This window comes from Symphodus melops (genome assembly GCF_947650265.1).
Source record: "Symphodus melops genome assembly, chromosome: 19".
NCBI lineage: Eukaryota > Metazoa > Chordata > Actinopteri > Labriformes > Labridae > Symphodus > Symphodus melops.
In genome coordinates, this window is record NC_136709.1 from 11962990 (window position 1) to 11975233 (window position 12244).

The 12244-nt window shown below is 41.4% G+C and overlaps 1 protein-coding gene across 7 annotated transcripts in view; it reads left to right on the forward strand.

Annotated features, from left to right (window-relative positions):
* Nucleotides 1-12244, forward strand: part of cUnh14orf180 (chromosome Un C14orf180 homolog) — a 157717-nt gene that overhangs the window by 90504 nt on the left and 54969 nt on the right. For 2 of the 7 annotated variants that reach the window (XM_079369530.1, XM_079369532.1), the window contains one exon: nucleotides 11655-11785. The exons of 4 other annotated variants lie outside the window; for them this stretch is intronic. In XM_079369530.1, coding sequence (XP_079225656.1) covers nucleotides 11655-11785 — 131 coding nt within the window. Of the gene's footprint in view, nucleotides 1-11654; nucleotides 11786-12244 lie in introns of those variants that run through there. One more of the 7 variants, XM_079369536.1, reaches the window with a different exon arrangement.

The following is a 12244-nucleotide window of genomic DNA, read 5'->3' on the forward strand; positions in this document are numbered from 1 at the left end:
TAGCTATGGTTCTGTATTCAGTGGATGCCCTCAGCATTCACCTCCATGCATGGATAGCCCTTCTCTCACTAAAAAGAGAAAACCGGATTATGTGTCTTAGCCTTTCAGAGTCCTTTTCTCCTACCGGCCTCGGCTTTTCTCTCCCCTTTCTGTCTCTGTGGAAGGTCACCTGAAGGAGGTAATCCCTATTCCTCTCTTTTATCTGAGGGGGCTTTGTGGTCAGCGCTGGAGCCCATCCAGTGATCGGCAAAGCAGGATCCAGCACACAAACAGAGAGGCAGAGTAGGGAAACAGCCCGATGCATCAGATTGCTGCCTTTTTATCCCCCTGGTGTGAATAGAAAAATAAGTGCTGTGCTATAAAGCGATGGCGATGCAGAGATTTGAAATATGTATGAGGCTGGGCCCCCCAAATACATTGTGCAAACTTACTTATAGGATATAACCAGCAGGTCCTCCCCGATTCTGAGTGAGTGAGTGAGTGTGTGTGTGTGCGTGTATTTGTGTGTGCGTGTGTGTGTGTGTGTGTGTGTGTGTGTGTGTGTGTGTGTGCAGTCAGGGACAGAATCTGTGTGTTCTCGCTGCATTCTGAGGCAAAACCCAGGGGACCCGACGATGTATTTATCTTCTGCTGTTTTTCTGGTAGATTTATGCCTTGGCATCATTTGTTTACATGTATTTCCACAGTGCTTGTGTGTGGAGGATACAGCTGGAGAGCTCCACGGGGAGAGACCACCTGCTGGGGTGTGTAGCTTTTGTATGTGGAGGGTTGTAGCTGGTTGGGGATTGTGCTGTGCCTTCAAGCTTCCTTGTGCACTTGTTGAACTCGTACTCACATTTCAACCAACCAGCATCTGTCAGAATTTAGCTACCTTTGAGGCAAACACGTTAACACCAACACAGGAAAACAGAACTTGTTTCGGCAAAATTCATTTCAAAACCATTTTGACGACGTTGCACTCCACTCAGCGCAACAACTTATTGGGCACAGAAAAATAAATCAGCTTTCCGGAGGAGGAAGGGTTAGCCATGAGAGCTATGCTAGCAAGGAACATTGCCCTCCTCTGTATATAATGAGACATATTTAAAACAGCAATCATCCCCTCCTTTGAACTGGAGGTCACAGTGCGGAATCAATCCTTCAGGTGATTGAAAAGAAAAGGCCATATGTGTGTGTGTGTGTGTGTGTGTGTGTGTGTGTGTGTGTGTGTGTGTGTGTGTGTGTGTGTGTGTGTGTGTGTGTGTGTGTGTGTGTGTGTGTGTGTGTGTGTGTGTGTGTGTGTGTGTGTGTGTGGTGTGTGTGTGTGGTGTGTGTGTGTGTGTGTGTGTGTGTGTGTGTGTGTGTGTGTGTGTGTGTGAGACCGAGCATATTAACCAAGGTCACACACGCTGCGCACGCCGTCTGCATGCAAAAATGGATGTTCTCATAGAAACGCTGAGCACGATTAAATCTTCAGCTAAGAATCACATTCGCACTCTAAATCATCCGTCAGGTCATTAAGGGGACTGGGGGTCTTCACTGGGCTGTTTCTTTCAATTGAATTAGAGTATTATTCTGGATAATTTGGCTCGAAGATTAGCTCTTCATACAGGCGACGGTGTCTGTAATTGCTTCAGGGTGAACAAATAAGAAAGACATTGGAATGAGACATTTCAGTGGCTAATTAAAAAATAAAACTCTTTCATCAATTAGGGAGAAAAAAAAAACGTTTTTGGTATTTAGTGCGGCAACAAGGTTGTAGTTTATTTTAAATCTTCTCTTTTTTCTCTCATCAACATTGTTTATCCTCAGCTGATATAGTTATCCCTTTTTTTAACTGCAACTCAATATCACTGTTTGCTCGTACTTCATTTGATTTACATCCATAAATGATTCAGCTGCTTCTCAATGTCTGTTTTTATATTTCCATATGGAAGGCAACAGAGCCCTATCAGTCATTGTCACTGGCTGTTTCACTCTCTCATAATTGCATCAGTGAACATTGAGATGAGTGAATTTAATAAATATTTCTTTGAGCCGTTTTTTTTAAGTGCTGTGATTTTTTTTTTTATATTGCATTTATGTGTTTTTATGTTATAAATGGACTACCTATCCAGCCCAGTGGACCCTTGGGAAATAAATGTTATGTCTTCGATGAGACTTACACACGTTAGCATGATGCGGCTATCAGCGGTTGGATGTGAAGTTTCGGCACAGGCACAGGTGTTAAATGCACCTATGGGTCCAAATGACCAGTTTTGTTCAATCGAGATGCAAACCCAGGAGAGAGTGCGTTTAGAAGGAGCACTTTGAATGAAACTGCGAGTCAATACTTGAAGTCAATAATGTGAAAAATGTGACCATTTTGAATGAGATTTTTTTTTGTTGTTGTTAAAACCGTTCCTCCTATCACCTTCACACATTCTTATCTCGCTGATTTAAGCTTACTGTGTGCAGATAATACAGTCAAGCAGCATCATAAAGAGTCTTTCTTTAAAGGAAAAGTCACTTTCACACTATCTCAGTAGTGCACATATGCCGCCCATTTGACACTAATGAGAATTGAGATGATATTAAGGCTCCTGCAGTGTCTGATAACAAGACAATAACGATGCCAGCATATTTATGATCGTGTAAAGGTGTTACCACATGGATCGCTAATTAAGCAAGAAGGAGATAAGAGACACTATTTTTTCCGTAAAGGTCAACATCTGATGCAGCTGGAGTCTCTGGTCTAAAGAAGAGGATGAAAAAAAGCGTTTCTTCATCAAACTGGGAATCTGTTCGCTCGTCACTCCTCAGCCGTCACAACTCTAACAATGCGATGTAAGGCGATCACGATGAAACTAATCCTGCTTAGTGTGAGCTGATGATTGAAACACCTTTGTCTATCTGTTGGAAAGGGAATGCGCGATGACATATAGAAACCCACAGTGCAGGAGATAAATCGTCGCAGACCGAGCGGACATCATGAAAAACAGAACAGCTATACTACTGTGATCATGAACTGAAAAGACCTGCTCAGCTGCTGCACCGCCATAAACCCCAACAGCAATTTATGAGTGCAGAGTGACCAGAGCGCCTCCCCCCTCCGCTAGATAACCAGCACAAGCTAACAGATCACGCCTCTAGTGTCAGTTACCGTGAGATCAGAAAGCTTATTGAACATTTGGCGTGACAGCCAGGAGCGCTGACGGAAGTTCATATTTGACCAACCTAGCATCATCATGTGTTCATGGTGCAGTCCATGCTTCCTCACTGACATTTTAAATGTCTCCTTGAACGACTGCAGGAGAGACAGCATGTAAAATATATGATATATAAAATGATGTAATATTGAACATTCAGTTAGATGAACCTACAGCCGGAGGACAGTGATTTCAATTATTCAGGGGCATGTAATTATAAGCCTCGCCATCGAGTGCGGTGCAGCTCTGCAGTTTTTTTTGCCACAAGCAAAGATCATCCCGGGTCTGTTTTTATTGATATTCTCATTTCTGCCTCGGTCAGGGATTTTAGATATTCTACGCCACAGATCTGCTGAGCACAATTACGACTTTCCTCCCAGGAGGAGCCGGCCACATGGAGGCCAGGATAACAAGGCTATACTGAATTAGTAATATGGTAAATAAAACACTGGTAGGATGGAAATTCCAATATGCCAAGGCCTGGAGTCACAGAAACTGAGGTTTAAAGGATCTGTGAGGTCTGACAAACATGTTGTGAATGTTATTGATCCAACATTGCCCAGGTTACCGTAGATCTGTGGGTATTATCCTGACCTCTGTTTTCTTTGGACGGATGTGTTTCCCTAGAAATAGAACTGTTTCAGAATGTTGCTCATGGGTAGGTTGATGGATATTGCATCCGCCTTACAATTCATCGCAATTTTTTGTTATCATGATACAAGCATTGACAAGAAACACAATGCAAACGTCTGAATTCATCACAACAACAACAACAACAACAAGAAAAGGAAACAGTTCTTTCTCAGTCAGCATTCGAACATTTTACCTTCTGGATGGAGGCCGCCGTGTTAGGGTCATCTTTTCACACCATTTAATGTGGACAGCTGCTGCTATCAGCTAACCTCAGATGAATATACACAATGAAATAAAAATGTTTGTCTGTCTGACAAAATGAGAAGATTGATGCCGCTCTCATGTCTGTGCAAAAGGATGCAGCCATCAGTTAAGTTTAGCTTAGCTGAGCAAAATGGCTGGAAACAAGGGGCAACAGATGTCCTGAAATCTTCCTTCCAGCGCCATATTTTGTGAAGCTTGTCTGCTGGACTAGTGGATTTAGTTAGATTTGGACAGATCCTGGCTCTCAGTTTCCTTCTGTTTTTATTGTATCAATCTTCACTTCTAATCCACAAAATTAAAGTATTCTAATCTTTATGGCAACAGACCACGTGTTGATTGACCTTATCATTTTATGAAATTACACATTTTGGCAGCGTCATGTACAACAACATATAAAATTGGGCTGACAAATCAGAAAGCAGGACGGAGTAATATGATGAATCTTGAGTTTAGGACGACAGATGAGTTCTAGCACAATAGTCTGTGAGAGTCTGAAAGTGCCTTTGCTACTGTTGGCCACCTGCTGTTGTTTTAAAGCAGAAGTTGAATTTGTACTTAAAGATAGGAGACAAGACAATGAGTGGTCATTTTTGTCAGCAGTGTTTGCTGCAGTACACTGGGCACATGGTTCTGTTTAGTAGATGACACTCGTGCCTATTTGTTGGTTGTTTTCCCTCTGAGCTCCCCGCATTAGTATAAATAAATAGGCAACATCGTCCTTGCATGAAAGTGGAAGTCTTACATCAGAGAATGCCTCGCTTGATTCAGGACATCATCAGCTTACATGTTATCCAGGTAATTTGGATGATCGACCTTGAGAGCCTCAGTGCTGTAACAGGTATCAGACCCGTGTTTTAAAGGCAATAAAGTCGCTCCAATATGCAGCTGATTTCTGCACTCACCTTTCAGAAGCCTATGTCTCTCTTTCCACTTTGCTTGCTGTGGCAGTGGAGATGAAATACTGGCCCCCAGAAAGCCATTTGGCACCTAATTGAGCAATCCTATTACTTTTCTCTCCCTTCAGACTTTCATTGCTTCACAGCTATGGTTAGAAGCTGGTGTAAATGAATGTGCTGTACTTGGTGTGAGTGTATGTGTATTTAAGTAACTTTGTTGTGATAGTGTGTGTGTGTGTGTGTGTGTGTGTGTGTGCTGTGTGTGTACGTCCGTGTGTTGGTTTATATGTGTATGTGTCCATCTGTTTGCACTCTCAGCTCCCTCAAATATAACACATTGATTGGGTTCAGAGATGGACCACATTCAACAGAAATGACTCAATCTTTACTCCTCATGTGGTACCTAAGGGTGGACCAGTGCACTAGTTATGACTGACTGTCCAGCTTCAGGTTTTTAATCCTAATGCCTTTTTCTAGAAGAGATTCAGTTTTGAGGTGTGACCTCGCGGCACGGCATTGGAATTGAATTGAACTGAACTGAACAGAAAGGTTGTGCTGCGGTTTGTACATCAGAAAACCAGTCGAGTTTTCAAGAGAGACACATTTACCTGTTTCCCCTGTCAAAGAAATTTCGTATTACTGGAATGTCTATCAGTCGTAGTTTATTAAAAGGACAACATCACGCAGAATGCGGATTAAGAAGGATTCTGTCAAGGATTGGAAACAATTTATTATAACAGTTTTGTATGTCTATCACCAAGAGATTTTCATCAACACCTGTTGTGTGTGGAAAATCATCCATCCATCAATTTTCTTCTGCTTATTGGGGCTGGGTCGCTGTGTTAGCAGCCTAAAAAATGTCCTGAAGGCTGGATCCTTCGGGACTCCTCAAGTCCTGAAGGATCCATGTTAAAAAAAAAAACAAACAAAAAAAAAACTTGTGATTTTCAAAATCAATCTGAAAGGATTTAAAAAACTTAAAAAAAAAAAAAATATATATATATATATATATATATATATATGTATGTGTTGTCATACGTTTTTGCACAACAATGCTGTATTCATTTCATGAATTTAGGTTTGGTGTCTGTAGAAGTAGAAGACGGGAAAGAAAATTCTGTTTGCAGAACTAATCTTTTAACATATGACATATAGATGTGCAGCTCTGATTGCTGTAGTGGTGATGGAAAGCTTTAGTGTTGTTTCAATCTAAAACAAAAAACCAGTCCCATGTTCGGTCCGTCTCCACTCTGTGACGGCAGCAGAAGCTGATAGATTTCACTTTAGTGTTTAGTGCTTCCATATGCTCGGCGTCTCAGCCCTGTCCCCTCTGTCCGGAGCCTTCTGCAGCAGATATCCAAGGCTTCTGTTTGCCAAATTCTTGAGCCTGTCACATCAATTTACCACAGAGTAGATCGAGCGGGACGGGAAATCACACACCATAATAAGATAAAAGCAGTCGGTTTATTTTCAGAATAAAAAAACTCAGTTTGAACAGCTCGGAACAACAACAACCTCATTTGTGTTTGTCAATATTATAAGAGTTTATAAGAGTTTAATACGCTTTTATACCATATATACTGTATGATCTTGCCCTGTCACAAGTTAATCCGTAATTAACACAGGAACATTTGGAGCATGGAGCCATATCAGAGCACAGCTGACACGCGGTACCCACACATCTGGTGGAAGTTCGGTTTCAGTCTTCATGAATTTCTGGACCTTTCGTATAGCAAAGATACCTCAGAGTTTGGGATTTATACTGACAGAGAGGCTTAGATGTTGCGCTTATCCTTTGTCGTTTTATTAAACACTCCTCACTACCTGTGGAAGAACGTATAGACTTTGATAGATTGGTGGTTAATGAATTCCTAATTCGGTTCCAATAGAATCCAGAGGAAGTAACTTGTAATTTCCTTTGAAGATGCAAGGGACTGAAGTGATTAGTTCAATATTTCTTCTCAGGATTTCCATAATTAGAGTCCCAGACCAGAGCAGAATTTTATTCTAATCTTTAATGGTCCAAGATATGGGCAGACATTCTCTTGGAAATGATTAAATAATCTTCAATCAGTATTAAACCAGCGGGGCTGTAATCCGGGAATTGGAAACAGAATCTCTCGGGGAGATGTCTTTCCTTTTTGTCGGATGATGAACATATTGGCTTTGTACGCCTGCACACTTTTCAGGATGTATTTCTGAGTGGCTACATATATGCCTCTCATTCCTCTTTTGATCAGTTGCTAGCTTCTCAATTTTTTGGACATGCTGGTAGAAGTAGATGAAACATAAGTGGGCAGTGGGCTCATGTGGGTATGCACTTCACTTTTACATATTAGTCTTTTAAATGGGAAACAGAAAATGACTTTAGTTCAGGGAGAAAGGTTTTTAAAATCTGCTGCGAAACTGCTCCCACAGCATGGTGTACAAAGCACACTCATTATGAGCTTCAAAAGAATACAATGATTGGAGAAGAAATATAAAGACAATGACCATGACACTGTTCTTGGTTGTTTGTACTCATGAGATTGTCTCTCTGCACAGCTCCTGCAAGCTGGTGACCACAAGACTAATGTTGCATTCTCATGTGTGCTGTGGTTTTATCTCTGTCTCCATAGGGGATCATCAGGGCTTTTGATATGTGGCTACCATGCAGCAGCTGCCCGTGCCCACTCCTCCTTTGTCCTCCATTTTATATAATCAAATAAATCTGGTAGAATGGGGAAATAGCCCCATCTTTTCTCCTCTGCCCGTGTCAAGCGCACAGAGCTCACCTTACTGCATAATTCAACAGGCTTAATAAGTTTTAAATTTCCCTGGTTTATTTATTATTCTTCTTTAATGTGTCTTGAAATCCCAGTCATTGGTGATCGTCCTGAATCAGAATGCAGGTCTTAGCTCGCTTCACTTTGTGAATTCAGAACAATGAAGAGCGGTGCTGTGGACGGCTGCTTTCAGCTTCAATTTGTTTGAACAATATAAATGATTTTGACTCAGCTCATTTCCTTTGCCTGTGGCTGCTAATGTCTTGATCCATCTCGAGATAGCCTAGAACCTCTAATTACTCACCGTGCTATTGATGTATTAGCTCTCATTCTCTGGCAGAAAAAAAAAACTGGGTTTCTAAATTGAATCGTCACCTTTTCTCTTCCTGAAACATTGATGCTATTGCTACAGCGAAAACTATCCGTCAGTCTTTCGTGGAATAACTCACTTCATTAAAAGCAAACCTCCTCAGGGTTGATGTCTAAGATTTACTGCTGACGGACCCTGTGAACTTCTGTGGGGAAGCTTCGTACCGAGTTGAGTGTGACCCTCTGTGCACCCCACAGTCTTCTCTATGTTTAGACTGCAGGCCTGATCTGTAGAGGACCAGCTCTGGCTGCAGGGAACACAACAGATTTGGGTCTTATCAGCTCCAGCAGCCCTCTTCATTGGCCACAGAGTAACTGTGGGCCTGGAGCTGCCCACATACTGGGACAGCATCTTGGCCTGCTGGGCCTGGTGCACTGTCTGACTGCCTTAGACCACAAGCAAAACATCCCAGAGCCTTTGGTGCCTGTTTGGATATGAGCAGTGAAAAGTTTACCTCTGCTGTCTAAATATTAATAAAATGTATCCAAGATTACCCAATTAAGTACTGTGAAGTTGTAGTTCCTATGGCAATGTTAGTGATGCCTCCAATACTGCTAACAATGTAGAACGTGTTGTAGGAAAGTCCTTACATGTAGAAACGGTAGCATATTAGCCTTGAATAAGATCAAGATCCGGATTTTTAGCTGAAACATATTCTACCTCACCACTGCCTACACAGCTAGTTCTGTTAACATGGAGGTATTTAATTAAACCAATAATTATTGTGAAAGAAGAACTGTTTTCCAGTATGGATTATGCACAATGTCAGATAGCAAGCAACAACAGTGCATTGGAGAATATAGTGTGAGTCACAGTTGCTAACCTTAGACCATTTTATTTCCAAGGCAGTGTTTGTCCAATGCTTCCAGCCTTGACGATGTTAGCCGTTTTACTGTAGATGCTCTGCAGGTTTGAAGGTTAGCATTCCCATTTGTCAAACGTGTCTTTTCCATAATGTCAGTTTGGACTGCTCGTCAAACCCCAAATAAAAATAAAGTTTCTGCAATACATTATGAACAATGCAATGTAGAAATGACACCAGCAAAGGAACAAATAATTGCATTCGTCCTATTGGCGGATTCACATGTTCAGGTAACAAAATCACTGTTAGAAATGTTTTTTAGGAGAAGAACCTCTCGACAATCTACGGATTTGTATATAATACTTACTAAGACATGAACACATATAAATGTATCGATGCTTCTGTACACTAAAACACCAAACACAGCCACTATAACTCATATTCTTAATGGAACGAACCATTAGAGGGAGGACAGGGAGTTTGCTCAGTGGTCAAGTCATCACTAGCTATCATGTAGGTGGAAACCCAATTTGCAGATTGGCCCAGCGGCTCTGACAGCATTTTGGGACGTCAATTACTTCAACCATTTACTGGTGGGCTGTAATTGCTGCGAAACAGGGGACATTGTTTATTCATGCGGTCATGCATTGATGGCCTTTCACCTGTGTGCTTCTCTGCTGAATATTTATCTCCGCACATCCCCCAATACCAGCCATCTCTAGAAACACAAAATCTCGGCTTAGACGACCCCCCCCAGACTGTATCCATAAATCCCTCTAACATTTCAGCTCTACTCCTTTCAACAACATAATGACTGCTTATCAGTGGAGCCAGGGAATCTTGCAACTGACAAGAAATATGATCAGATAAAGGTTTGTGTTTTTTAAACATAGGAACGTAGAAATAAATGTTTTTATTTTCCACTTTGGATTTGTGGTCACAAGCAACTGTAGATTCACAGATTTAATAGTTGAACATTTTTCAATATCTGACAAAGGAGAACATAATGAGAGTACAGGGAGAATACACTGAGTTTTTACCCTGGAGTGCCCCCACCCTTGTCTGCATGTTGCCCCATGCTGGGAGTGATAATTGCTGGACAAGGCCCTCTCTCTGGCAGTCAGCTGCTCTTTGTACTGAGCCAGAGAATGGAGGGTGCCAAGGGACTGAGGCAGGGTGTGTTGCTTTGTGGACAGCGGTCAATGGGCTGGTGTTGACAGCTGAGCTGGTCACAAAACCCTGATCCGCCTTTTATGGTTAATCTTGTATTACCTGACCTATTTCCCCAGCCCATAGCACTTAAGATAGTCTCTCATTTGGTGGAGGGGAAACGTGTTCAAAAATATGAAAAACATTTTATGAGCAGTAACCTTTCCCTTCCTGATGTACTGACATGTGTATGCTTGTACTGTTTATCCGTAGACTGATTATTGATTCTCAAAATGGGGTCCGCGAACCATAGCTTGGGGGTCCGTGGAATAATTTACAAAAATAATGTAAAACTGTGCTGTATCATTGAAAAAGCACATCTACAAACTGGGACCTCTGGCACCAATAAAATCAGCTACTTAGTCCAATAATCCCCACTTCAGTTTTGTGCCAAAGTATCAACTCGGATATGATCGTGACACGTCTGTCACTTCATAGTTAGAATTAATTATTATTATTATTTTTTTAAACTCAAAATAAAAAAACACCTTGGCGCCAAAATCTTCTCAGAGATTATAAAATGAATTACTGGTAAAGTATAAATGTAGCCTCATCATTGCAAATTACTCCATAATACATTAATACATTGCATTGATATATTCTTGTCAACCTTACAAAAATGAGGGGATCCTTTGACCTTTTCTCACCTGAAAGGGGTCCATGAGCTAAAAAAGTTTGAGAACCCCTGCTGTAGATGTTGAAAGGACAACCTCATTATGATATGGTGTAGAGACGTGTTAGAAGCACAATACTGTTTTCAGAATATTGACCATTCATAATGAACACATCACAGAAGTCTGATTTTATGGCAATAAAAAAAGAAAAAATATTCCATTTGTGTTTATTAATCGCACTTAATGTTGTTAATACTACATTGAACAATGTTGGCACATTGCATGTTCTTCTCATATCATCAATTGCCAAGCGGTTACTAATGGCAGCATCAGGGTGACGGAGGGCCACAATGGATTCTTCATTGGTTGATACACCAGCGTCCAATGTCAATGAAGCAGCACTTGCTCTGCACACCGCCAATGATGTACAACTTCTTCTTTGAGATTCAAAATCCATCAAAATGGTTTGAAAACTAGAACATCTAACGACCATTATTGGGAATTTCCGTCTTCTGGGAAGACCAGATTATCCGTATGTAGGTTTTAAACTTGGCCCAAATGTTTACCAATCCATGGTTTCTTGAAATTCAAGAATGTTATTCAGTGGCCCCTTCTGGCCACCACTTACAAAACATTTCTACAGCACCACTGGTGGTTACTGTTCGTTTCATGCATCATTGGTACAGCATATGTTATATTTCTAAATATCACATTTTAAAACTACAAAAAGCTGACAGCTGGAACTACAATCTCAGAAGGAAAAAAGGTGACGCATGCCAAGCAGTGAAGAAATAAAATGAATCCCACCGTTGTTTTCTTTATATAATCGAGCAAAGTTTTTCAAAGCCATTTTTAACCTCCTTTTAAATCTGTTTCTGATAATTGGAAGGAGAGGTTTTTCTCGCCAACTGTTTACTTTCCTCCATTTCTTCAGTGCTGCGAGCATGTGATGTGCGATTCCTGAGAGAGGCCAAAGTGGTTAAGGATGACTGCCGCGGGAGTTTGCTTTGCTCAGGTTGCCAGAAAAACAGCCGTTTCATCTTCCTGCACGGTGTAGCAGCGCAGGTTAGCATGAAGAGCAGATCAAAAGCTGGGCAACAGCCAGGGTGACAATGACAAAGACTTACAAGTATCAACACTGACACACACACACACACACACACACACACACACACACACACACACACACACACACACCTCTGGTAAGTTCAACCAAGGGTGGTGTGAAAAATACCTTCAACACACCAGAAGCGAAATGCATGTCAGATAATCAATGGTTGTCTGTCTTGTTTTAGAAATGGAGACAGATAGAGAAATTAAAAAGAAGGGTGTGTGGAGAGCATGAGGGAAAATTAAAGAGGGGATGGTGGAGCTCCTGCCAGATGTGAGAGCATTAATTACTCCTAATCAAAGACTGTGCCAGCCTGGTGACAGTGGCAGGCTTACAGGAGACACTGAAGGTCATTAGTGACACACACACATTTACACAGCCAGAAATGCCAACACACACATCTTGTGTCTGAG